Raw genomic sequence first — 27,935 nt, 5'->3', positions numbered from 1 at the left:
TCACCTTGTGTTACGTTCCTCCTATAAAATAAATCATGCTTATTTGACCATGAGCGTCATTTATGCATGCACCGTGTGTATGTAGCATTAAGAACCCCCCATGTTTTTTTTATTAGGAAAAGAATGTACCTTTATTCTGTGAGTAACCATGTGGCCGAAATGCAAGGCACAGTGTTCGCCCATCAAGCGCCATTCGCAGAAGGCTGTTCGCTGCACGGTAGGCATCAGGGCGTCCTGCCTTTGCTGTCAGATAACCTCTTTCCACTGCCCAAGCTGTAAAGAATGAAGGTGAAGCATAGAGCTTATGACACTCATATATATAAGCAAGGCACAAATGCCATGGTATGAATAAAAAGGAGAAAATGGCTCTAATATGGTCAAGTCACTCATTACAACAAACCACCATTTCATGCGACAGATGGTTTTCATTATTTAAACAAGAAAAGATAGTTATAGAAAGGGTGGATCAAGTTATGAAATGATGCCGGGTGTACGAAAGAATGCTAAGAGAGTATAACAAGCAAGCAAAATGCGCAAGAAATTTTGCATATGCAAGGCTACTTGAGGACACTAGAAAACTCTCTAAAGCCATCTTTTGAAGATTTTATGTATATACCAAAGAAAGGGGGGAGGGAGGAAAAATCAATGGAAAGGGTATGCAATCTTCCTTTACTTGTGCGTTGAGCATTTTCATACTGCGCATATTTTTTGCTCTTCTAGTTAGAGGTGACTTTGTAAGTTCATCTGAACAAAACACACAGGGAAAGTAACAGTAATGCAATGAATAACGGGCAGCTTATTGCTGTTTGCAATGCCTGCACCTAGAGAACAAAGGTAGAAAAGTACAGTGGCATCCGTACAAAGAGAGAACGAAGCCATAACAGTGATACCATATCCTGCAGACTACATATCACTACTATTCACAAATAATCAAGCTTGTAGTAGTTGAACACTGCAGACAAATGTAAGGCCTGCAGAGGCAACCTTTACCCTTAAAATTTCTTTTGCATTGCTGTTTCCTACATAAGCAGGCGGTCATACATAAAAAAAAGCATGCTTATAGAAGAATAAAAGGTGTCCATAAAAATTTAACGGCCAGATAAAAGCAAAAAAGTTAACAGACTGTAACAACAGTGGAGGTGACTCCACCTAAAACAATAATGAAATGCCACAATAATTGTATTACTATAGCTGATAATTCTTATAACCAGGTTGCACAGGTAAAAGCCAGGAATAAGAACTCAGCACAAAGTATTTATTGCCGTAGGACAATAAAGAACGCCATACTTCTCACTTTCTTGCAGTAGAAATACAGCTAACTTTCCCTGCTTGGCACCAACACTTGTGTCATTTTGCAGCACACCCACATATTGCACCTCATTTAGCAAGGGGTGCTTTGTATAGCAGTCTCTAAGGGACTCAATCATAGAAAGAACCTCTTGGGATGATGTAACTTTTGAGGGCTGCACACGGGTTCTATTCTCATCATTTTCACCAATGTTTGTGCATTTCACCCTGGCAACGACTCCCTCATTAGTAAAAAGCTTCAAAATTTCAACTGCATTGCCTACATGCCAAAAATCCTCCAATTCTGAGCTATATACATATACCAGCCAGTCCATGAACATTAAAATTCATGAAAGTCCCACAGACATGGGGTTGAGGGAGAGTGTGTTAGCATACATATTTTAAAAACTCTGCCCTGAACAAACACCTCTTGTGGAATACTTGTGCACTTTGTTATAGACAATGACTTCATTTTAGAAACAGCATAGAAGAAGCGACAGTAAACTTGTCACAGCAGAAGCTGAAAAACAAATGATTGTGTTTAAGACCACAGGGACTTTTCAGTGAATCTACTGTCATTGATTTTGCCTGCTTTAGGAACTATACCAGAAAACGTAAAAATGTTGCTCAAACCTTCTGGTATACGGTAGGTAATGCAAGTATTATCCCAACTATTTTTCTGCAAACATTTTATTTTTTATAATCTGGCACCTTTCCATCTACCAAACGTTTTAGAACTTTTTCAGGAAGTCAATTCATTTTTGAAAATCCTGCTGTATCATTTATAAAATTGTGGATTGGGCCAAAATTGGTAGCTCAAGAAAAATTCAGGAGAGTTAGCAGGCAGATATACATTGAAGTGAAGGTGTCATAGGCTTATCCTTTATTGTGCAAGCTTTCTTGTCATCAAACGAGCCAGCGGAGTCGAAGTGGAGTTGAAAACAAAATACGCACTGCAATTATGTCACACTGCAGGGACACAAAGAAGCCTGTACATTACAGGACATTCTGATAACATACGTTGGTGAAAAAAAAACTCGTAAACAGTGGTTGGGTGCTCAAGGTTCGAGCACCCACCCACTGTTAACGGATTTTTTCATCGCAAGCTTCCATTTTCCCCTTCCTGTCGTTTTTTTGGATACGTTGGTAAAGCCATTTAAAGGGACACTAAAGGCAAATAACAATTTATATCAGAGTGAAAGCTCAATGTATGACGTCTATAACGGCAATATTATAAACAGCAGTGCCCTACTTACTGAGAAATTAAGCTAAATGTATCACATGATGAGCGCCAAGAGTGGGACATTTTGAAAATGATCCCGACGACGTGAGAGAGTTTGACTACAATTAATCACTCGTAATCAAACTATCTGCAATAAAAAAAGAACCTCTTTGGCATTGCCATGGGGAATGGCACGCGTGGTTCAAAGGTTCCGTTTTCGCCGAACTGCGCTTCGCCCGGCACCCTGCTTCGCTCACGCGGTCGCGTCTCAGTGGTAGTTTCGGTATCGCGTACTGCCGCGTGTGTTTTGCACGGTCGTGAAAGTCGCTCTGACAGAAAGTTCGACAAAATGCCGCACGCATGTGAAGTTGCCGGATGCCCGAATGGCGCACGCCGACAGTGCACGCCGCCATGCAGTAAAGGCGGGCAACGATGGGCACGGCAGCAGTGACGTGAGAAACACCGCTTTCAGGCGGGTGATTTGAAGTGCGCTAACGCGATGCGAACCACTAAAATGTGATTTTATTTCAAAATAAGCACTTCCTTGGCACAAAAGTAGCACTGCCAGGTTTCTGAACCGTCATTTCAACAATCAACGTCGACTTAATATTTGCCTTTAGTGTCCCTTTAAGCATATAATTGGGAGAGGTCATGGTGGAGACCTGCTTTGCCTCAATTATATGCTTGTAAGTAGTTGAGTGAAACCTAAAGACATGAGGAGCATGCCGCGCTTACACACGTACACATGTTGCAGTCCCATGTGGCGAAACTCACAATCAGGGTGTCAAACTGCAACTGAACCAGAATTTCAGCCAGAACTGAATGTGAACCCAAATCAATATTCTCAGAAAATGCCCGTACCTAAAGCAAGCCTGAACTGGGGGGGGGGGAATGGTTTCCACTGAGACGTCCACAATGAGTGAGCGAAGTTATATCAACCATCGATCTAACTGATTGCAATGACAGCATGCATGGCACAACAGGTTAACAAATGCAGCAGAACTAACACCACTGCAATCATTGTTGGAAACAGTGTTGTCATTCTGGGCGTCTTCTAGGGTACGGCAGTTGTATTCTTCAATGCTTTGGTTTCAATTGTGCTGGTGAATCTAGTCGAACTTTATCACTCCGCAAAAGTTACCATGTGGCTGCCTTTCGGAAATCTCACAGCGGCAATTGGCTCTTCGCAGGAAGGAATCCTCCCATTTGACCCGACCGCTTCTATTCTCTAATCAAAATCTAATTATCTCAAATTTTAAAACTGATACTGTAATTAATGTCTCTAGTCATCCTAATATGCCTGCCTCTACAGAAAAGGTAATGATGAAGGCAGTGAGCAAATACCGTATTTCCTATCTTTCTGAGGATTTTTGGACACATTTCTTGAAACACCTGGTATTGGTACTGTCGGCCGCAGAAGTCTGGAGCGCGTGGCGGAGCAAAGGAAAACTGAATTGCTGCGCCACCTGCCGTCACAAAGCGTGGTGTCGAGGCTTCCGCGCCTGGCACGCTTTGTGCATGGTGTGTCCTACTTTTGCTATTGGACATGTCTTGCTGCTTCGTTCCTCCTGATGTGAAGCACCACGTCAACATCGCTGCTCGTATGCTTTGGCTGCTTGATAAATGACGGAGCTCCTGAGTGTCTTTTGCACACCACACAACGTTGTCTGAATAAATGTTTTCTTCCAAGGATGTGCTCACTGAGCATGAATTGTATTTTGAATAGATAACACAAGCACTGCGAAGCTGCCATTGTGACGATTCGTGCTCGCCGCGCTTTGCTGTTTAAAGCAGAATTGATGCTTATGCGTGTTTTCCGACCATGCCAGCTCACATTTCGGAGTACCAAAGAAGATACCTTGCCTCTTTACAGTGCTGGGCAATATCGAAGATACATGTATCTCAGATACTATCTTAGATACTCTTTGGGTATCTTGCATCTGTATCATGATACTACTCTCAAGACGTGTATCAGTATCTGTATTTTTGACACGTGAAACAATGTATGATACTGCTATTGCAACATCGCCGTGTGAAACAATACCAAAGGTTAAATGAACTCCGTTATTCAAGTTGATATTTCTGCCACAAAACCACCTGAACGAAACTAAAAGCAGCACCACTATCTTATCTTTCTGCCAGAGTCCTCCAACGAGGGCGGCAAGGGCACGCGATGAGGTCTGTGCGTCCCTATTGGTGAAGCAGAGTCACGTGGCAGCGTTTGCGCCGCCTAGACAAAAAATAAGTGCGCAAACGTCTATGTGAAGCCCACCTTTTGTTTTCTTGATTGTTTTTTTTTTCTCTTTATGATTCTGTCGGTGCCGTGACACGTGCTCGTAGCCACTGTACTGTGCTGCGTAGTCCAATGCATGCGGTGTCTATTGCACAAATTCTGAAGCTGCTATAGAGTCTTTATCGAAGGTTGCTTTGCATGGTGTTTCATTACAGAGTCTGGAGAATGTAAGAATGGAATTAATAATTGTAGAGGTTTTATGTCCCAAAACCATGATATGATTATGAGAGATGCCATAGAAGAGAACTCCGGAAATTTCAACCACCTGGGGGTTCTTTAATATGCACCTAAATCTAAGCACACGGGCCTCTAGAATCACCTTCATCGGAAATGCGGCGGCGGCGGCCGGAATTCGATCCCGCGACCTTCACGTCAGCAGTCGAGCACCATAACCACTAGACCACCACGGTGGGTAAGAACGGGATTTCTTTGCTTCTCGTGGCTTTCACAAATCAGTGATTTGAAGGATCTTGTGGATGTAAGTTTGAATTAGGTGCGATGAGATTGACTTGTATGGAAATTAGATCCTAACAACTATCAAACCATCGGTACCGATACTAGATTAATAGAAGAAACATTTACCTAGAAGATATATTGGCATACTGTACCTTTGTTCTCCCTGCTATTTTTATCCAAATAGCTTTTTAAATCATTATTTATTTGCTAGCACAAACGCTTTCTTAGCTCTCCTTCTTTTGCAACCAATACATTACCTAGGTCCCTGCACTGTCTTTTTCCATCTGTTTACTACAATATGTTTTTGTAACATGCTGTGAAAATGAGTTATCTGCTTTATTGTTATTTTTGACCATCTATCATTCCTGCTATTTAGATATTTACATACCACTTCAGCTTACTGTTATGTCAAGACGATGTTCACAGGACAAATATAAAATAACCTGGGTGTGCCTGGAGTATACCATAAAAAAATTATGCTTATGGCTTAGTAAAATAGCAAATTGACTTTGCATTATAATAATGGAAATTATAAGGAACCATCTTAAAGATGTTAGGAAGGGGATTAGAGAAACACTGTAATACCAAATACTGCGTTTTTCTTGTGAGCGTCACTCCGAGCTCTTTTACGCTGTTTTCCACTGACAATGAATTTTGCACTGTCTGACCTGAACAGGTTAAGTTGACGACACTTAATGCTTAATTGTCACAGCTATTAGGGGTGCCACCTATATCATGTTTCTATACTTATTCACTGGGATTGTTTGATATGGAACCGCCTTCCTATTTTACTTAGACATAGCATTTTTTTTTCCTTTTTTAGGTCACCCTAAATTTTTTACCGTTACAAATCACCATATAATTGTAGCTATAAGTGGCAATAGTGTGAACAGGGATGGTATCCTGTGCACGCTTTGTGCCACTATACAACGTGTCTGAGATGTTTTTGGGCTGCACAAGCTCATTAAAGAAAAATTGTTAGAATATTGCTGCATGTCGTCAACAGAAGACGTCACACCTGAAGGCGACGAAGGCACTGCTGAGGTTTTTAAGAGAGACGACCTTGGACAAGCGGCTGTGACAGAAATGTCGCGTACCATGCGAGAGTAACCGACTGATTCTGTGTGTGCAGTGTCATGTGCTATCTTTCTCTCTCTCTTTCCTCTCCATCTTTAAATCTCCCCCACCCTGTCCCCATGTGTAGGGTAGCAAACCGGTTGTTCTATACTGGTTAACCTCCCTGCCTTTCCTTCTCTATTATTACTTCTCTTCTCTTAGAATATTGCACATTAATGAGTACGTTGCTAACGAATGCTTTATGCCAGCACATAGGTAGAATACGACAAGTCACTGCAGTTTCATGTCCCCTATGTGTACATGATGCGTCACAAAAAATGTTGCTACCAGCGTTGTTGCTGCTGTACATGTGTCCAGTTATCCGATATTGCGTAAGCGGCAATAGGTTTTGAACAAGGTATAACTTGTGGGGTTTTGTGACTGCAGCCAGCCCTGAACCCTTTAGGGATGAGGCCGAGACCCAAAGAGATACGTCTTTACTGGTACAAGCCTCGGCCGCAACTGCCCGCTGCCAGCGCCTGCCGCGTGACACGAGCGCACACGCGATCGCCCTCGTCTTCTACGAGCGCTCACAGCCGACGAGCGTCCCCATACTGCCCCCTCCCCTCGGAAAAAGTAAACAAGAAGGCTGCGGGCAACTTCACGCCGGTAGCCCGCGCAAATGTCCTGGCTATCCTTGGGCACGGCAGACTGCGCGTGGCGCACAGGACCACCTGCCAACACTGTCCATCCACAACTCCTTGTAGGATCTCATGGGCTGTCGGACGTAACCGCTGACTCGTGCAGGTGTACCCACTCCGCCGCTGCACGAAGACCTGTGCAGTGGCGGAGTCCGGTGTGCTCACCGGACTCGCTCAGGTTGACGACCACGCTCATTGGCGAGAGCAAGACGGAATGCCAATGCGCCTGGTGCGGCACCACATCCACCGAGCTAGCGGGCGCAGAGCAGTCACAGTAGTCCTCCTGGTGCTTACGTTGTTGCCTGGTGCTAGTTCCGTTGTAGACGTTTCGCTGTGTCGTGTGTTTCCGTTGTCGCCGCCAGGACCATTCACCTCGGGGTGGTGGCCACTCCTCCACGTGGTAGTCGTTAACTGCTGGCGACTTCCGTTCATTGGGCTCGTTCTCCCCGTCCGTCTTCTCCTCAGCGTCCGACTGTTTGTCGCCGCTATCTGCGTCCTTTTTGTCGGTGTCTTTGTAATTGTCGTGGTCAGTGTCACCACTTTCACGGTCGGCCGCGCGGGCGTCGTCCTTATCGCCTTCGTTCTTGCCTGCGACCGTTCGCTTCTTCGGCTCCCTCTCCTCGTCTCCATCCTGTTCGTCGTGGTTTCTCTTTTCCTTCCTTTTCCGCCGCTTTCTCGTCTTCTCCGCATTGCCATCCTTTGCTTCTCGCCCTCCAAGATCTTCTGTCGGACCGTCGAGTTCCCTAACGCCATCGTCGTCATCCCGGAAATCGACGAGCACGAAACCAGCGCCCACCTTGTCGTCAGTTTGCCGGTCTCCTCCAGTGTCAATCTCCATGTCCGCCTTCGGTGCCGTGTCGTGACACGCTTCCTCAGAAGTGGATGTGCCGTGCATGTTCTCTTTGACGCCGATCTCGAGGTTTCCGCCATCGCAATCTCTTTCGCCGTCCTGGGAGTCTTCGACCTCTTTCTCGGTGATCTCCTCGTCCATCGATGCATACGCCTCGGCGATCACGTTCTTTTCGCCGTCGTTGGCGGACGATGCGTCACCACCGCATCGCTGGTCGTCCCGCGGTGCCGGCATGCCGCACGAGTCCGCACGAGCTTCGACGCCGACCTCCTCAGCGCACGCATCGTCGCCGCCTTCGTTGTCGGCTCCAGGTGCTACCTCGCCGCACGAGTGCGCCACAGCCTCCATGGCCTGCGTGAGCAACGGGATGCCGAGGTAAGCGCCGAGGTGCTCGAGGGCGATGAAGGCACACCGCTGCTCATCGGGGGTCATTCTCCCGGAAAGGCAGAGGCGCATGAGGGTTCTCAACCGGCTGAAGTAAGAGGACGAGGTCGTAGACACCGTAGGCGGCCATGTCCAGGAAAGCCCGTTTCAGCACCCATAGCTCCTCGAAGGCGATATCGCCGTGCAGGGGGCCGATATCAGGAGCTGCTGGGATCCGGCGTACGTTGATCGGGCAGAACATGTCGGGGCGGGGTCCTTCCCGTTGGGCGCCAGATGTGAAGACGCTTGGCAGCTGTGAGCGCTCGTAGAAGACGAGGGCGATCGCGTGTGCGCTCGTGTCATGGGGCAGGCGCTGGCAGCGGGCAGTTGCGGCCGAGGCTTGTACCAGTAAAGACGTATCTCTTTGGGTCTTGGCCTCATCCCTAAAGGGTTCAGGGCTGGCTGCAGCCGCAAAACCCCACAAACTCCACAGCCGTATTTGCACCAATGTGCGGAGGCTCCTTACGGACATTCTTCTAATTAGATACCAACCCTACAGCTGGTCAGCAAGCAAAGCAGCGATTCCCATCAGTTGCAAAAGCGACAAGTAAAAAGCGCCGACAGCACAGTGTATTAAGAGCTGTCATGTTAAGCAGCCAAGGCAACCATAATAAGTTGTTTAGGAATGAAACTAATATACTTTGAGCAAGAAAGACAAAGTTTTTCAGATACCAACAGACATTTAATTAAAATTAAACAAAGTTCGTCACAGTTAAGAACTTTTCAAGCAAATTTATTTTGCATAGGCGTTTGCTGCTACATTATATAGATCTGTAATAACAAATATGCCAACGTATCGTAATATCTTAAGATACAATCGGAAAGTATCATATCGGATACAATAAGTGTGGTAGACTCTTGTATCTGTATCACAAATACTTCTTGCCGGAGTATCTTGAATCATATCGCGGGGCAATTTCAAAGTATCTTTGCCTCTTTGTGGGAGGCGCACCCCAGAAGGAGATATGCACTGGGCGGGAGATCTAAATCGGTAGTGGCGCGAGTTGTACAAGCTTTCCATGATCAAAGAAGGATAGCTGACGCTCCCTGCAATGGTCAGTCTAGGGTCACAGAAGCAGATGAAGATGAGCGAATTATTGCCGCGGCCGTGGTGAAGCTGTTCATTAGCATCCTAGAAATTAAGGAAGGCCCCGCCACGGTGGTCTAGTGGTTATGGCGCTCGACTGCTGACCCGAAGGTCGCGGGATCGAATCCCGGCTGCGGCGGCTGCATTTTCGATGGAGGCGAAAATGTTTGAGGCCCGTGTACTTAGATTTAGGTGCACGTTAAAGAACCCCAGGTGGTCGAAATTTCCGGAGCCCTCCACTACGGCGTCTCTCATAATCATATCGTGGTTTTGGGACGTTAAACCCCAGATATTATTATTATTATTAGAAATTAAGGAAGAGCTCGCGATTCATGCATCATGCGACACAATCCAAAGGCGCTTCAAAGAAACAGGAATACGAAGCAGCTGAACATCGCAATGACTGTACCACTGTGGTGGCCTCCGTCAACTATCGCAGTGCCGAAGCAGACGAGTGGCAATAGTGGTGCGGCGCTTCAGCGGCTGCCACAAGTGTGAAAGATGCATCAGGGGGAACGGAGCAGCAAGACATGTCCGATAGGGAAAATAGGACACGCATGCCCAAAGCGTGTCAGGCACGGAAGTGATGATAGCTTCAACACTATGCCAACTACACTGTGTGACGGCAGGTGGCACAGCAATGCAGCTTGCCGTCGGTCCTCCACGCGCTGCAGATCCCGCAAGCTTTTGTGGCTGACAGTACAATATAAATATAGTATGTTGCGAGTGAGGTAATTTAGAAGTAATCAATTAGTATTCTTCAACGATTACTCAGTTACATTGTTGGGGCAGTAATTTGTAACCATAATCAATTAAATTTTTAAAGGTCAGAAACTAAATTCTAATCAGTTTCTTGATTTCTGCAACACGTACAGCACTGTTTGGAAGTGTCATGGTGTTTCAATGTTACGTCCAATAATCTATTCAAAGAAGTACTGTATTAAGTGGATTCAACTACTATACAAGAGCCATGCTGAAGGCAGTTTTACATTGGCCAAATCGGTACATAAGTAATTCACTTAGAGGGCACAGCAACAATATGCAGTGTTGAGCTTAACAGCAGCTTAAAAGATAGTTTCCACCTTAGAAAGACTAGAAAGTACTGAGAAATTGAGACTCACCTTCGCAAAGATCAAAAGCTGACCAAGGCTTGTGAGTGTCGCCAGCTCCGTCAAGTGGTTGCAGCTTCAGAATACCTGGCAAGTCCAATCGTTCTGCTATGTACTGAATGGCCGAGTAAGGCTCTCTCAGCTGAGCTATTGGGAAGCAGCCAGTGAGCACCTGTATTAGATGACATTGGCATGTTTCAGTCATTTTACATGTGAACCCGGCATGCTCAGCATCTGAACAGTAGTAAGAATACAAAAACGATGTACAGTCTCAACGGAAAAAGATTAGCCCAAGTGACCGGTGGCCGGAGCTGCAACATCGGGACACACGGCGCTGTTGTTCACGAGCACGCCGATAGCGAGATTGCCAAGCACTTTCTATTTTCCAAAGCAGGGGTGACCGGCGGAAAGCAGCCCATCTTGCTGTTGGCCTATCCAAAAGCCCATATCTTAAAGAAACGCTTGCTCACCGCTTATCGGCAGATGTGGCCACACACTATTTTTTTTCTTTTTTCGCTGGAGTTGAGAGCAACCGTATTGGGGGCGAGGAGTTACAGAGTCGCCCTCTATCGGACGCGCCTAGATTGTATGCTAGGTAGGATACCGCCAGCGCGCTTCCCATAGGTTTTGCTGTCAGCGCTCTACAAAAACACCTCGCGGAAGCCCTCCAGGGCATTTCTGTAAGTACTTTCGAAAGGAACTGTGTTCTTTACTGTCAAACTAATCATTTTCAATGAACTGAAAGCACAAGATGGTCTACAGTCACTGTCTCTTGGCAGAAAACCGAGCACCCGCTTTACGTGGTCACCACGTTGAAGACCTCTGAACCAGCTTCTTGTGTGAAAGGTAGTCACTCCCTGAGTGCAAACTATGTGAAATATCTCGTTAGAGTAGACTGCCTGTGTAACCAAATGGAGCATAACAGAAAGAAGCCTCAAGCCAGCGATCGCACGGGTTCTCAACGACTGACGGTGCCTCTGCACGTATGAGCGGCTGCATGTATGTTCGTACCGATGGTTTCGCTTTTGCTACGAGCGTGTTTTGGCACCGCGCTGTGAACTTTAGGCCGCAAAATATGAGAATTTGTGAGTACCCAAACAACTACTGCTGCACGGACGCTATCAGAGCAGTTCAAAAACAATTCCGTTACAAGTACAGCTTCGGTGCGCCTATGGCAACTTTGTGATGTGCCGTCCCGACAATTCAGTGTTTTTTTTTTCGGTCTAAATTCGTGTACGTTTCAATGTCATTTGACAAGTTGTATCACACTGCAAATTGATCGGTCTTCTCAGCAGGTGAATGCTGCTGCTTCTGTATCTTTATTCAGTGCATTCGTTTCGTCTGGGGCTCACACAAAACGTGAGAAAATGCGACGCTTTTTTTTAATGCTCCTTAATTATCGTTCCCTTTGCATTCCAGTGAACTTGCCGCTCTCTGTCATCAACAAATTCATAGACCAAAGCTTTACCACTTCAAGATTTCTGGTGGAAGAAGAAGCAGTCTACAAGACCGAGCATGTAGTATCATGCAACGCCAAGGAAAAGAAAGAAAATACAGTATAATAATAATAATAATATCTGGGGTTTAACGTCCCAAAACCACGATATGATTATGAGAGACGCCGTAGTGGAGGGCTCCGGAAATTTCGACCACCTGGGGTTCTTTGACGTGCACCTAAATCTAAGTACACGGGCCTCAAACATTTTCGCCTCCATCGAAAATGCAGCCGCCGCGGCCGGGATTTGATCCCGCGACCTTCGGGTCAGCAGTCGAGCGCCATAACCACTAGACCACCGTGGCGGGGCAAAAAAGAAAATTCAGTAACGTTCGCCGGACTTGTTCTGAAAACGTTGGCTGTGAACTAGGACCCACATGAACTTGAAACAGCGGTGAATAAGATAGAAGGTATTGCAGCAACCAGCAGCCGCAAAACAGGATAGTAATTATTTGGCGAGTACCCCAGCAATTTTGGCAGCAGTGTAGTGTCTAACGCCTACAGGGTGGCATCTTTTCCACGTAAATAAATGATGCTCCAAGAAAATACATGGGGTTGGAGAGGCCCAACGTGAGTTTGAGAGTGGCACAAATAAATTTGGGCTTTTTAGCACATAGTATTTGCGTCAGGGGAACGCAAGCTTGTCTGAAAGAATGTTATTGCCAACATAAATGCAGCACACAGCCGCAGCATTTGACTCTCTCGCTATGTACGTCTACCAGCAAACGTCGCGTAGCTTACGAAGGCGAAAGCCTTCGATGCCTCTTCAAACGGGAAGATTGACCGGCGGCAGCATCAAGACGAGTGACGCAAAAAATAATCGTCACGTGATGACGTCACCACATGACGTAATCATGACGTCACAGATCTCCTAAATTTGTAACTTCATTATGACATCACCATGACGTGACATAACGTGATGTCACTTGATGACGTATTCACACGACGTGGTCCCTTCGCATTGCCTCCATGATCGGTGGGCCGATCACGGAGGCCATGCAAAACGTCGTGTAGCTTATGAAGACGAAAGCCCTAGATACCTCATCAAATGGGAAGATTGCCTGTCGGCGTCCCACATCAGCAGCGTCAACACGAGTGATGCAAAAAATAATCGTCACGTGATGGCATCACCATATGACGTCACATAACGTCATAACACCAGATGAACACGTTTAAAGAAGTACGGACTGCTGGGCGAGTTGGTAACTTATCTTACTGTGTTTCGTTTGCCTTCTTTCGTGATTTTGTTCTTTCGTGCACCACCGCAGTAAGACATTTAAAGAACACGTTAAAGAACACCAGATGGTCGAAATTTCCGGAGCCCTCCACTACGGCGTCTCTCATAATCATATCGTGGTTCTGGGATGTAAAGCTCCAGATATTATTAAAATTTGTTTCACATTGTGATTTATGTAAGTCAACACAGAACTTGCTTCTACAACTTTTGCACTCGCCTTTCACAAATGCGAAGCTGTCCCGAATGAGGCATTTACTGCAGAGATGTGGAAAAACTGCCATACTTCTTTAGGCCTGTGCTTCAAGCCATGAATAAAATAGAGCAGGAAAGAAAATTGTATTCTGCTTGGTCCCCAGTTGTAGAGGAATAGCTGGAAACGACAAGCTGCACTCTCTGGCTCCAGATACCAGAGAATATGTACTATATTCTGCATTCTTTTGGCCTGGCAGGACTACAAAAACACCCTCAAACAGGAAACACTACACCACTGGCAAAAGCTGCAGGACCAGTAAAATCAAAATAAGCTGCACTTAATCAAACCTGTTTTAAACTAATGGCACAGCCGTTGCTACAGAGAGAAATTTTATCAAGTTATTTTCTGTCATTTAAGAAAAGGGCACACAAAACTAACACATGGGAATTTCCTAACAAGTAGCCACTGGCAATATACCAGCTCTGTGGCAATATTTCCAATATGCTTAGAATTTTAATAACTTGTGCCGGGTTAGAAAAGTGGAGATGTATATACTTTAAAATGCTTTACAAATACAGAATTCCACTGCACTCATTGCTTTTATATTGTGATGAACCCATAGTACCACATGATGAAATTTAAAAATTCTTTTAGGGGTACTGCGATAATATGGGAACTACAATTTAAGTTTATTTTTTTCCTGTTTACACATGTGATATACATACAGAGTGTTGTTATTTGGTTTTTTTCATTTTATCTAATTACTAAATTTGGAGCACTAGTGTGTCTGGTGCATTACATCCTGCAAGGTTGGTGTGGCAAGAAAACAAAAACAAGCTCAATTCATCAAAGAAAACGGAGCTAACCTGCAGTGCCTTGGGTTGCAGACTTGGAAACACTAGACCTGGACAGTCACACAGTCGCACATTGTCTGTCAGAAAAATGGTCTGGAAGTGCTTAGTGTGTCCAGGGGTGCGCGACACGCTCACAACTTTGCGTCCAACTAGGGCATTCAGCAGGGATGACTTTCCCACATTGGGTTGCCCTGTGAAGGAGGCAAACCCCCACAGAGAAATTAGACAAGGAGGTTAAGAGGCACGATAATGCTGCTCCAAAACTGAACTCAAGCACACAACACAACAGCTCCTACTACTGTCAAGCACATGCAGCTTCCTATCATCTGGAACAGCTGTACTTGCAAACAGAAATTTGATTAAAAAAAAAAGAACTGTATGCAGCCGTATAGTATCCCCTTTCCTACCAGAATCTTTTTCAAAATTATACAGCAATATGGTTTACCTTAGTTGCTAAAAGAAATGCTATGTAAAATAAAATAAAACAAAAAGTAAATAGCAACAATACCCATCACAAAACTCCATACTAGAAAGGATTCAGTGGATCATATTTACCAGATTCCAACGCACTTTAAAAAAAAAAAGGAGTTCTAAAGTTAGAAATACCTGCCGTGGTGGTCTAGTGGTTATGGTGCTCAACTGCTGACACGAAGGTCGGGGGATCGAGTCCCAGCCGCTGCGGCTGCACTTTTGATGGAGGCAAAAATGCTAGAGGTCCGTGTACTTAGATTTCGGTGCAAGTTAAAGTAAACCAGGAGGTCGAAACTTCTGGAGCCCTCTACCACGGCGTCCCTCGTCATCATATTGTGGTTTTGCGACGTAAAACCCCAACAATTATTATTATGACTAGAACTGACACACATACCATGTTTTTAACAGCCTAACACCTGCACTCGAATACCTGGGCAGTATTTCTGCCATGCAACTATAATCGTCATCTACTTTGCATGATTTTGCCCCGCCACGGTGGTCTAGTGGTTATGGCACTCGACTGCTGACCCGAAGGTCGCGGGATCGAATCCCGGCCGCGGCGGCTGCATTTTCGGTGGAGGCGAAAATGTTTGAGGCCCGTGTACTTAGATTTAGGTGCACGTTAAAGAACCCCAGGTGGTCGAAATTTCCGAAGCCCTCCACTACGGCGTCTCTCGTAATCATATCTTGGTTTTGGGATGTTAAACACCAGATATTATTATATTACTTTGCATGACTTTCTTGCGTTATCACCGCAGTACTGGCAGTTCCCAGTGATGTGCACACTACCAGCGTGACATAGCATTCTTGATAGGAAAGTGACGAGAGTTTTCAAAAAAGGAAACACTAGCAAGCCAGATAACAATTATTCTGTCGCAGAAATACTCCCCAAATACTGCTAAATTTTTATCTTAGAGTGTGCTGTTGGGCATGTGGAGCCTTTCCTGCCTTTAAAATAAAATCCTTGGCACTATGACACTCTGCTACCACCATTTCTTGTTTACAGCTAAGGTGATATTCATGAAAACAAGTTGTTTATTTGATAAAGATTTGCTTTAAAAATGAAAGTGAGTGTCATTTATGGTTATTAGCCCAAAAGGTGTCAGGTGTTGCTTTACAATTCTTTAAACCTGAAAATTCAAACAAAAATTAGGACTTAGAGTAATTAATGATTTTAAGTCAAATGATTAGTGCTTGTAGGCAAACATGGCCAATCTGTTGCTGTTGTTGTTCCTTATGGGCACCTCATAGTTAACATCAAAGACTTAAACAAGCTGGTTTTTTGTTCCAGTCTACCATGTTCAATAACGAGAGATCCTAGCAGTACTGGCAGTATACAGGGTGCCCCTGCTAACTTTAGCCAGAGTTTTAAAATATGCTGACGCACTTTATGACGACATGACCACATTCATGTTGTTGCATAGCATGGAGTAAGTCACACTATTTTTTGTGTTCTACCTAATTAGGCAAGATCAACTAACTTCTGAAGCAATAAAACTGGCTAAAAAACTCCTATTAGAAAGTTGTAGATCAGTTTGCAAAACGTGAAGAGACAGTTTCTGTCTTTCTGTCTATTAAGTATTCTGCTTACTGCAGATGCCCGCGAAATTAAAAAAAATACCACGTGACATGCCTGCTTGTGCACCGTAGTTGCAGTGCTCCCTCACGTTCCACGTACAGACAATATGCTTCCTTCACTGTGGTTCATGACAGTGATAAGCCGATGCAACGGTTATCGCTTGTGCTGCCGCAAGCAGCACTGTCGTTGCCCTGCCATCAATATCGGCACTCTCCTGTCGCCTTTTAAGCCGCAGCACACGTGGCCAAATGCGATGGTTGTTAGCAGGCAGAACGTTAAGGAGCACTTGCAATTATGACGTACAAGCGGGCATGTCATGCGGCAGCTTTTGTATTTCGTGGGCATCTGCAGTAAGCCGAAAAACACTAATACTTGATAGATACAAAGTTAGAAACTGCCTAATTGGACGTTTTGCAAACCGATCTTCAACTTTCTTGGTGGAATTTTTGCGCAGCTGTGTTGGTTTAGCTCGTTAATATTGCCTAATTAAGCAATTAAGCAGAACACAAAAGATAGTGTGACTTACTCCATGCAGTAGCCGGCAACATGCATTTGGTCGCGTCGTCATAGAGTGAGCTTAAACTCTGGCTGAAGTTAGCTGGGGTACCCTGTATAAACATTGTTGCATTATCTGTTGCATACAAAGAAAACATAGCATAAAATTTTAGTCATAACAACTTCAAAATAGCTGGCTCAACAAATCTACAGGTTTGTTGAGGTAAATAGGGGATATTCAAAACGTTGATCGCCATCTGCTGACAGTGCCTCAAGTGTCGTCCGCCATCTTCTCTTAGGTGGGAAAACAAAACCAGTCGCATATCGCAGCATTTCAGGTGCTAGCTGCTGGTTTTTTGCCTTCATTCTGCAATGACATGCCAATACTTCATGCACCGTGCAGGCAATGAGGAAGCCATGACAATACCAGGAATAGGGTAACACTGGTCTTAATCGAATGTATTGATTATGGGAATGAAGGAAAAAAGTACCCAACACCAACCGGTTTCGTCAACAAGATTGGCACTGCATTTTGGTTTGCAACTGTGACTGGTGCACGGAAAAAGTGCCATTCAGCCTTGGTTCTTATTTTCCAGTGGAATAGGATCGCCTTGCCTGTGATATAACTTAGACTTGGTGAACAAAAAGTGACATATTTTCGATATGCAAATTTTTAAACAGGACACCGCGCACGTGCGATATGGCATGGTTGATCAACATTTTCTTGTCCGTGTTGCTCATCAACAAAAGTGATTGCTTGCGAGTATAAACATGTACGTACAGACACGATCATAAGCTTGGAGACCACGCGATCGCGTGAGTGTGCATGCATGCACCGTCTAACGGCTCGTTTCCTGGTGTCGAGAGTCTCACAGTGCGCATGTGCGGCCATTCTATCCCGCTGGCCTGCCTGCTTGTTTGCTGCACCCCGGCGCACGCGCTGATAATCGGAATTAGCGATCGCTACCACCAGTAATGCAGGATGGCACAGCAGCCACGGCCCAAACTCGGCCCTTTAATGCATTTCTTAGCGAACCTTTGGCACTTTGAGTGTTTCTTTCTTTTTCTCTCGCAAATAATGCAATGGGGGTTTCTGAAGACGCTCTCAAACTTTGCGAGTTGCATTTCTTGCCTAAAGTCCATATTTAGCAATTTAGTTAAATAATCCTAATTAACAAATTAATTGCAAAACAAAAAAATGTCTGTGGTGCGCAAGGTGACTGCCAGCAATTTGCAACAGACTTCACTCCCCTGCCTCTAATATTGTATTTTTTAACCCTTGGCTAAAGATAGCTGGGACACCCAATATATAGCAAAGCAACACACATATATAGCATTCAAGATAACCAGAAACGCTTGTACTCAATGCATGGGAACATAGCATAAGTAAATAAGTAAATAAATAAGCAGTGGTGAAATGAGAAGACCACGATAGACAGTAGCTTGCAGTGTGAAATCCAAAGCACTTTTATCAGATGCACTCATCTCGATGAGCAAACAAATGAGTTTAAGGGGAGATGCTACTCGAAAAACGCAAGTTTTTAACAAAATTACATACTTTTTGTTTTTACGTGTTCTGTCAAGCTTAGTTTCTCTACTTTCATGACAAAAAAAAATCAAGGTTGTATTTAAAATGGAAATAGGTTAAAATCATTATTAAGGAGCACGAGGTGGCTATTAAAAACTAAAAAGAGCTCATTGTCTAGAGTCCCCTGGAAAATGTCGCCTGGCTGCTTGCCACTGCATTTTGCATATGGAGTTCACCAAAGCCACAGGCTCAAAATAACCATGGTTCCCACGCTCTTGTGATGGAAGCAATAATTAAAAAAAAGCATATCTTGCCATATAGAAGAGCTTTCATTTTGACCTTTAAAATGCACTTTTCTCAAGATGCAATTTTCAGCAACTTCTTGAGTTTGAACATCATGTTTTTGGTGCTTCTGACGGCCACATTATGACGAAATTTTCCCCAGATATTCCTTAACATGTCACGAGTGCAATTATCTCCTTTAAAACTTGATATCACGTATATAATTATTACAAACTTAAAGTAAGCAATTAGTTTGGGCTGAACATTTTTAAGACTTTTCATATTATAATTTTTCTTGTTCATTAAAATGTCTTATTCATACTTCCTAGTAAGTTTTCTGCATTCTAAAGTTAATGTGGAGCAATATGAGCCATTAATAGCTCATAAATATAGACGTTTAGTGACAGAAAAAGTGTGTCCAAAAAGAGCTACATTTTACACATTGTCATGGTACAAAACGAAAACTATGCAACTTACTATAAAACTGATCACATATTTGAAATCAGCATAAATCAATATGTAAACTGCAAAAATTTCATTATTAGGATACAGATTAAAGAAACTTTCTTTTCAATAGCATCTCTCCTTAAAGCTGAATGAACGCACAGGACATAAATCAATGAATAAAAAGTAGGGGTGTGCGAATATTCGAAATTGCGAATATTTTTCGAATAGTGTTTGCTATTCGATTCGCACTGGAATTTTACTATTCGAACAATTCGAACTTCCCAAAGACAAATACAGTCAACGTCCGATTGAAAGTGACCCCATTCAGATTTTTAATATGCTTCACCTCACTACACTCTCGTACTGCGGCAAAGCTGCCTTTCAAGCTCCGTTACGGTCGAACTTAGTTAAGACACAGTCCACGTTCGATTGGAAGTGGTCGCTAAATTTTCAATATACTTTACTTCATCACACCCCCGTAATGCGACAACGCTGCCTTTCAAGCTCCACTACGGTCGCAAATGTATCAACTCAAGAAAACGCTGGTTCCAACATGGAGATGAAAGATGTGGCAGAGGTGGGGGCTCAATTTATGCTGTTTTGGACCTGAAATTCGGGCAGGAAGTCTGAAAAATCGGACGATGAAGCATTTTAGCATCCAAAATTTCAGATGTTCTTATATATCGACGTCTACGAGGCAGATTTGCAACTCCGGACTCGAAGGGAGCATGCCCTTGTCCGCCACATCAGTTGGGCTTCCACAGAAGTTGAAAGAGGAGGATAGGCTGAGAAAATGGCATCTTTGCCTACCACGCGTAAAGTGTTGCCGGCAACACATTGGTTGCACCAAATCATGTACATAAATACAATTCGGCCTCTACATTGCCTCATTCTTGATAAGACAACTATGAAACACCACCCCTGTCAGCGCTTCATCAACCTAGCGAAATAAAACTTTCATGTTGCTATCTCATAAGAATATGCTTAGGAATCCTCTCCAACGTTTTTTTTCTGCAATTTCGCTTCGAAGTATTAGAAAAATATTCGAGATATATTCGAGAAATATTAAAAAAATATTAGAAAAATATTCGATTCAATTCGTACTCATACTTCAATATTCGAATTCGCTTTGCACCCAAAATTTTGCTATTCGCACAGCTTTAATAAAAAGAAATTGTGCTTGCAACAGAAATCCGGCAATTGCAAATACTACAATAGAACCTCACTGACATGTTGCTGTCTCGTGCGATTTCCCGGTGCCAACGTTCACGACACCATTATACAGTGAAACTGCGCAGTGTTTTAGTGAATTCACATTGTACGTTTTTCCGAATAGTATGTCCACGACAGTGCCCAACACAAAATGGTGGATGCACCCAGTGATGCAGGAGCACAAAACGTTATGAATGTCCCCTATTGGTAATACAGTCGAACCAACTTATAACGATCCCACATATAACGATCTATCGGTTATAACGACCATATTTGGGTGCACTTACGATTTTCCTATGCTAACCATTGAAGCTGCGTCCAGATATAGCGAACATTTTTCAAAGCCTCCTACTTTTACAACGAACACTTCAAGCACGGTCGCGGTAAAGATATGGTGCATACGAAGCGAAAAAAAGTTAAAATATGCCTTCTAAAGCGTGACAGGGGCGCACGTTCGCGCGTGCCCCGCTCCAGTTTACTCGCGACTCAGATCGGCGAGCACCGCACGCAGATTTCGGACGCTGCGAGCGAGGTCGCTCACTTTTCAGGCGTTTCTTCAGTGGTAGAATGGCAGTGGGGAAAAAAAATAGTATGTATCATGAAGCCTTGCGGTCAGCTTTCGCACAGTAACCTTTCCTGACGCCGTTCTCTGCAGCTACGACCGCCTGCGATGAACCAAACAATGCCTTGGAACGCAAGAAGGCATAAATGCAATTGAAGTGATAACCGCGATAACTTGCCATTGCAAAAAGGTTCACTGCGTCCCTAAACTCGTCGACGCCACAATGTGCCGCGAAAAGTCGTCCGTCTTTCCGGTAACGGCAGAGACCGCGGTGATAACGATTTCCGCGCGATTGCGGCGATGCCTTCGCGGATAAGCATCAGAAAAGAGCGAAGGCGAGGTGGCGGCCGTCGATGAACGTGCCATTATGCCTTATAGCCGACAACCTTATCACAGTCATCATTAGATATCTGCTCGGCTGCGCGTGTGGCGTACTACGCCGTACACTGCGGATTGACGGCGGTACGAGCGCGCCATGCTTAGCCATGCTGCCGTTCGCAAGTTCGCCGCCGCCGCATTGTGCGAGACCGCTTTAAAGTGCACGTCGCTTTGTAGAAACGAAATGAGCTCGCTGTTGTTGAGCGGTGCGGGCACCGAGAAACGTCGATGCACTGACAGCGAGCGTATACTGCGTTTGACTAGGTGACAACTCAAGTGCGCCGCGCATCGTCGTGCAGGGCCGCGAGAGCATCGCGGAGACGTAGAGTGCGCGTTGCTTGGAAAATACTTGTTTTCGCCGCGTTGAACGAAGAGGCTAGTCGCCGCACCCGTGCACGGTTTTCAGTGAAGCAAGCACGAAGAACGTACAAACGCGCGCATACGGCATACAGCAAGCGGCCCGGCAGTGACTCCGCGACCCGAGTAGGCGACGCGCTGTACGCAACTAGCCAGGGATGATCGGCTCCACGTCGCGGTACTGCGCTTCGGTGAAACGGTGTCGGCTCATTGCAAAGGCGGTTAATTCACTCGTGAGCACGCAGCGGGCGTCGCTTCATGACGCGAAAAGGCTTAGCTTGTCACCGAAGGGGTTGTTAGCACTTTAACAAAAGTGCACAAAAAAAAAAAGACGGCTTGGCCGCTAAGCGCACGTTTTTAAGGGCGAGTCCATATACAACGAACTACTGATATAACGACCACTTTTCGCGACACTTTCGAGTTCGTTATAAACGGGTTCGACTGTATCCACCATTTACAGCATGCGTGCCAAACAACTCATTGTCAGAATAACAACCTTATGCTAAGAGTCATTTCAAGGATGCAAGGGACAATACAAGTAAAAGGAAACACAGGTCACATATCAGAGACTGCAGTACAATGAGGACTGACCAACAAAGCCCAGCGTAAGGCGTCCCCCTTTAAATCTCTCCTCTTCATAAAAGCTGGTGTCTGGAGCTACGAGTTCAGTAGGGGCTGAAGCTAGTGCATCATGCTCTTCCTCATCATCATCATCTGCTGCCTCCTCAGCAAGTTCTTCCTCTATCTTGTTCTTCCAGGAGGTCAAGTCGACTGCAAAAGGAGTAAACATGAGATGGAACATCTCACTTGGCCAAGTCACAACATTACAATCAATGATCTTGCGAACTTCACTAAATCTCCTAAGTTTCTGAACACTTTGCTGAACACTGCTGGGTGATTTCAGATAAGATGAAACAAATGGCATCAAGATGACATTTTTAGAAGGGTTGCTGCTCGGGCGAGTTGGTGTTTCATAACTGCAGCATGTGTTAGATCGACACATAAGAAAATAACCATGACACACACGAAGAGATACATGAGGCGCAGAACGCGGAAGATGCACTAAACAGATAAGTACTTATCTGTCTCTTCGTGTGTGTCACGGTTAATTTCTGTCTTTTTGTGTATGTCGTGGTTCATTTCTTATATATCTCGCACTAATACATGTTGCAGTTATGACACCTTTAATTTGCTTAATATTTCTATACGTCAGTGCCCAACAATTACAATAAACCCTGCACTGAGAACCCCTGCATTAGAGCATTTTAATTTTGCAATGGCCACTGCACCCATGCTTAAGCTTACTGTTCTGTATTCTTCTTTTTTAAGTTGCAGAACATTGCCACGCAAACAATGATAATTGTTTGCTCGATTTTTGGACTGTGAGATACAGGAGCAACTAATAAACTAACACCTAACTGTGAAGACCCATACAGTGGTGCAGGAACAAGCTTTGCTAGGTTATGTATGTACTAAAGCAAATACCACTTTATATAAGTTCCTTTCTCAAGCTCTGATTATTGAAACCTTATTATGGTCCCTGACAGCTATCATTACAAACTGGAATACTCACATACCTTGATCTCCAACCATGTCTTTGCAAGCATCAAGAAGCCCTCGACAGGCTTCAGAGGCCATGCGTAGTCTGCCTTGGCGCTTTCCTGTGCAATGTGCGGGGCACTTATTACCAGAATTGCTATACTGGTATGATCATGATGCTTTATCAGCGCATAACTATTTTTATAAATGTGTATGTTGAAACCACTGATCTATATATACAACTGCAGAAGTGCATAATAAGAACTTACCTCGCTTCCCCTTTGCTGTCATGCCTGCATAAGATGCAAAAGGCAGCACCACTAAGCCTGGGTAACGCTCGTGAAAAAATTTTATCCAGGCAGCCGTAAGGGTATCCGGTACCAGATCCACTTTGTTAAGGATCAGTACAAGTCGTTTTCCAAGCTCTTGAGTTACGTGGATGTAGAGGGCTGGTGGGAAGTGCACCACCTGCAAGCAGCAAAATGAGATGCCTCAGCAAATAAATTTTTCACAAAAGCTCAGCATTGTACTAAGTGCAAAGTACAGTTTTTGCAAGCACACAAGTAAATGAAGTCTTATTTCAGTTACTTTTACCATATACACTCAACTAAAGGCTGTGCTTGTGAAAGGGCCGCTCCCCCAACTTGGCAGTCCAAATTAAAAAAAAAAAAAATCTCGCCAGCAAACGGCACCGTCGGCCCTTCCACGGAAGAGCCGCACCCCATCAAAATCGCGGAAAAAAACTGCGGCACTTACATGAGTGTATACGGTATTACAGTTAAAGGGGCTCTGAAACACCTTTCTGAGTGATCATAGATACCTCGCTATTCGACTGGATTGCCCCGCGAATCTCAGTAACGTAGCATTACCGAGATTCATTCACAAAATAAATATTGTTAAAAGTCTGCACCTGTGTGCCCCACATCTCACTGTGTCCTCGTTATTTTGTGTGCCAAAAGCTACAACAATATCATGAATCTCCTGCCATGATTAATTTTTCTAGTCTTACAAGTCACACCACAGCCTAGTCGGTGCACACCTTCCAAGTGACTTTCTCTCGCCTTTTGTCTCATGCTCATATTGAAAACTACACGGAGCAGGGGGTATGGCAAGAGGGCAAGATCCCGCTCAGTAGTTATGTCACTGTCTGTCATCATCTTCGGCATTTTCTCTAGTTTTTTCCTTAAATATGTTGGCTGCTACTTCTTACACAGGTATGCACAGCGCTCTATAGGAATGTCCAGGCAGTTTGGGTTATTTCAACTTATTTTGGGTGCCATGCACACTGAGAGGTACGTTACCAATGGAGGCCAATCAGAACATGCAACTGTTAGCCAGCAGAAGCGTGGCGAGAAGATTCGTAGCAGCGCTCTGATGGTACCCCCTCGTAGCCCCATTGTCTACACCACGTGACAAACTGCACACAAAGCACATAAAATTTGCTATGTTATACTATGTACACATAGCACTTGCTATGTGTATAACAGAACTAGAATGCATGTTCACTCTCATGCAGCCCAGTTTGGCCGTCAAGTACTGCGGTAGCAAGCTCAGTACAAGACAAGTGACTGAATCGGCATGCATATAGTGTGCTGGGTGCAGCCGCATTAAAGTGTCGAAGAAAATGAATCATTAAGCAGACAACTGTTCACAGAGACTGGAAAAGTAAAGAAGAAGCACTTTTTTGGTCTCTTTGATATTGCAGAGATGTACACTTCTCATTTATTTAACTAAAAAATAGCAATAATACCATTACTGAGAATGTTCTTGCAATAAAAAAAACAGCACTTGCTAGGCCCATTTGCTGCATAGCTGATGATAGCATTGTGAAGGAGAGAGCAAGTCATTTTTGGCTGTTTTTGTGATATGATATTGTAAATTCCTTGCTTTATGCAGTGTCATTCAGATCACGTGTTCACAGAAGCCTCATTTACAGAGGTTTTATTATGCTCAAAAAGTGTTTCAGGACCCCTTCGATTACACTAGAAGGAAGAAGAGTAGAAACACTACTACAGCAAAAGACACCTCAGTTACCATCGATGTAATATCAAATGTAACCAGGCATAATATGTAAAATGTTTTATATAGGAAAAATTGGAGACAGAAACCTTCCTTTTATGTGTCTCTTAATCCTCGCTCACAAGTTCAGTCATACATATCAATCATTCATGCAGACTTGTAACACAACTCGCAGCAGCACTAGCATGGCAAGCATTTTTGCAATGTCCAATTTTATAGCGAGTCTGTGTAAATTAAGCATAAAACTAACATAACGTTATGACCAACTTGACCTATATCCTCAATAATTCTGGATTACACAGCATGACAGCACTGTCATTGTGAATATTATAGATGAATTGAGCTCAATGGACAGGCAATTCTAAGGCAGGCACACGTGTAAAAGAATAAAATTAAGAGCATCCTTACAGGGTGTCGAATATCAGCGACTAGAAGCACAATTTCAGACATCTCCAGGACTCGCCAAAGCTGGCGCCATGTTTCCAAGTTGAGCTCGAAATAACTCAGCTCTCTATCAGCAAATGAGTTCTCAATTTTGTCCAGGTACTCCTGCAAAAGATACGAACACAAGGAACACAAAAAATATTTTAATTTCAGATCCTTGTTCATGAGAATAATCTGTAAGAGAAAAAATCATTATACTCACTCGAAAATACTGGGCCTCTCTGGCCTCTAAGGCTTCTTTACTCATCGATCGATTCCATGGTGGTCTCTTAGGCATGTCCAATGCAGAACCGGGTAAGAAGAACTGCTCTGGGCTCACTTCCAAAGCTGACTACACACAAACACACAAAGAGAGAAATTAGCACAACTGCTTAGACAACACACGTACACATGCACACACCCACACACACATTAGGATTATGCAAATATTGTTTCTTTAAAAATACCAGAGAAAACAGCAGCAGTAAAGATATTGTTTAAGAAGCTTTATTCCACTAGGAGTGCCATTTCAAACTCTGCACCAAAGAAGCTACTAAGTTACCTATGATTGACAACACCCCCTGCAATTTTCCCTTCCTGTCTGTAGATGAGTTCTGGGAGACCTCTTGTCCAGAAGGGCTAAATTACTGCATTTGAGATTTGTTTGATTTTTTTTTTGTTTTGCAGTGTACACTTGTATAGACATAACCATTGCTGTTTTAGGTTGTGACACTACTGCCTCAACAATATACACTAAGAAACAAGCAGAAGCTAGGTTAAAGGGGCCCTGCTGAGTAATCATGAAATGACCTCACTATCGGAGTTTATTGCCTCACGAATCGACTGCCGCAAAAAATTTTTAGAATCCATCAAGTACGAGCGGAGTTACAAAAATTTGTCGCACGTTGTAATTGCTTTCTCTCTCCTCTCGTCCCGACGAACAAGCTGGAAGCTAAGCAAGGAGGGATGGCATGGGGAAAGAAGTTACGTCACGCGTGCCTCGCGACCTTGATCACTTTTTTTTTCTTCAACGCGCAATGTACGATCGCGCGCGCACATGGGGCGGCTTCCCGCGGCGGCCGCAGTAACTACCGAGCGCGCCATGTTCAAATGAGCCAATGGCATGGAACTTGAGTCAATGACGCAGTGATTTTGAGTAAATAGCATGTGTCGAGAAAAGAGGACACAATTTTTAGCTGACATTGAGAATTTATGGTAAATCTCAGGCCGCGTGCTGCGCTATATGTTTGGCTCTCGTGTTCTCGGGAGCCTCAACTACCGATCGGCAGCGTTTTCTGATCATGTGGAAAAAGTGTCGCAGGGCCCGTTTAATACACTGAGGGCAAGATGTTGGCACAGTGAATGGCCACAATCTGAACCCTTGCCGAAGATCTTGGAGAAACCATTCCTTCACAGCATGGACGAAAACAATTAGAATGATGCAGTGCGACAGCAATAACTTTAGAAGTGGTATTGCATCACAGTATTAATACATGTGAGTTGTATGCTGATGGCCAGTGTTGCTGTATTAGAAGACGTTCCATTAGATCCTGAAGATTTTAGCTTTATTAAGCAAAAAAGGTTTACCTTTAATGGATACTCAATTTTCTCATGCATTTTAAATGTTGTTAGTGGCTAACAAATACTTTTGCCTTGCATAAGTTGACCCCTAGCACAGTGTACATCAGGTGTGATGATTCTAGCAGGGGAAAAACTGTCGGCAGAAGTCAGAGGGATACCAGCATTTGTCCTGGGTACTCCTCTCACTGCTGGTCACGTTTCTTTTTCCCTGCTAGTCATCATTATGCATCAGGTTGCCCAGCAAACGAAACAGTACACAACATCAAAACAGCCTGCTGAAAAGGTTTAGGAATGCCAGCTATAAGGTTTCACTTTCATAATATATTATTGAACTAACCTATAGAGCCAACATACATGGGAGTGACAAGCCAGTTGTCTTTCTGATAAATACCGATTTTTGAAGTACTAGGTATGTACAAAGCTGTGTAGAAAACTAATTTACAAGACTGCAGAGAGCAAGGAAAAAGCAAAGGTGCTCTTAGGCTGTAATTATGAAGTTGCACATTTCTGTTCTTGCAGAACCTCAAATTTGGTAAGAAATTGCAAATCACATCACTTGAATGATGCAGGTACTTTCAATACCATGAAATATTTGATATTGTCAGTTGCTGTGTCTGTTGAGGAGTACATCAACTACTTGCAAAAAATAATACAGAACGTGAACTTACACAAAAATTGCTGTTTTTTAAACAGAAACTGATATACTCTTCACCACAGACTAGTAAAACAAGGTAATGTTCCCATTTACAACTACTGAATCCAGGGGGCGATTCCAGGGTTCAAAGGGTTCAAATGAACC

At 44.1% G+C, this 27,935-nt stretch overlaps 1 protein-coding gene across 2 annotated transcripts in view; it reads right to left on the bottom strand.

Annotated features, from left to right (window-relative positions):
- Window positions 1–27,935, bottom strand: part of LOC119406423 (guanine nucleotide-binding protein-like 1) — a 41,512-nt gene that overhangs the window by 7,316 nt on the left and 6,261 nt on the right. For both annotated transcript variants that reach the window (XM_037673171.2, XM_037673179.2), the window contains exons 5-12: window positions 25,779–25,907; window positions 25,541–25,681; window positions 23,383–23,581; window positions 23,152–23,235; window positions 22,166–22,345; window positions 14,276–14,454; window positions 10,497–10,656; window positions 130–273 (exon numbers count right to left, since the gene is read on the bottom strand). In XM_037673171.2, the coding sequence (XP_037529099.1) occupies window positions 130–273; window positions 10,497–10,656; window positions 14,276–14,454; window positions 22,166–22,345; window positions 23,152–23,235; window positions 23,383–23,581; window positions 25,541–25,681; window positions 25,779–25,907 (1,216 nt within the window). The remainder of the gene's footprint in view (window positions 1–129; window positions 274–10,496; window positions 10,657–14,275; window positions 14,455–22,165; window positions 22,346–23,151; window positions 23,236–23,382; window positions 23,582–25,540; window positions 25,682–25,778; window positions 25,908–27,935) is intronic.

The sequence above is a fragment of the Rhipicephalus sanguineus genome, chromosome 1 (genome assembly GCF_013339695.2).
Source record: "Rhipicephalus sanguineus isolate Rsan-2018 chromosome 1, BIME_Rsan_1.4, whole genome shotgun sequence".
Taxonomy (NCBI): domain Eukaryota; kingdom Metazoa; phylum Arthropoda; class Arachnida; order Ixodida; family Ixodidae; genus Rhipicephalus; species Rhipicephalus sanguineus.
Note: the sequence above shows the minus strand (reverse complement) of the source record. Positions and strands in the feature narration are given on the sequence as shown.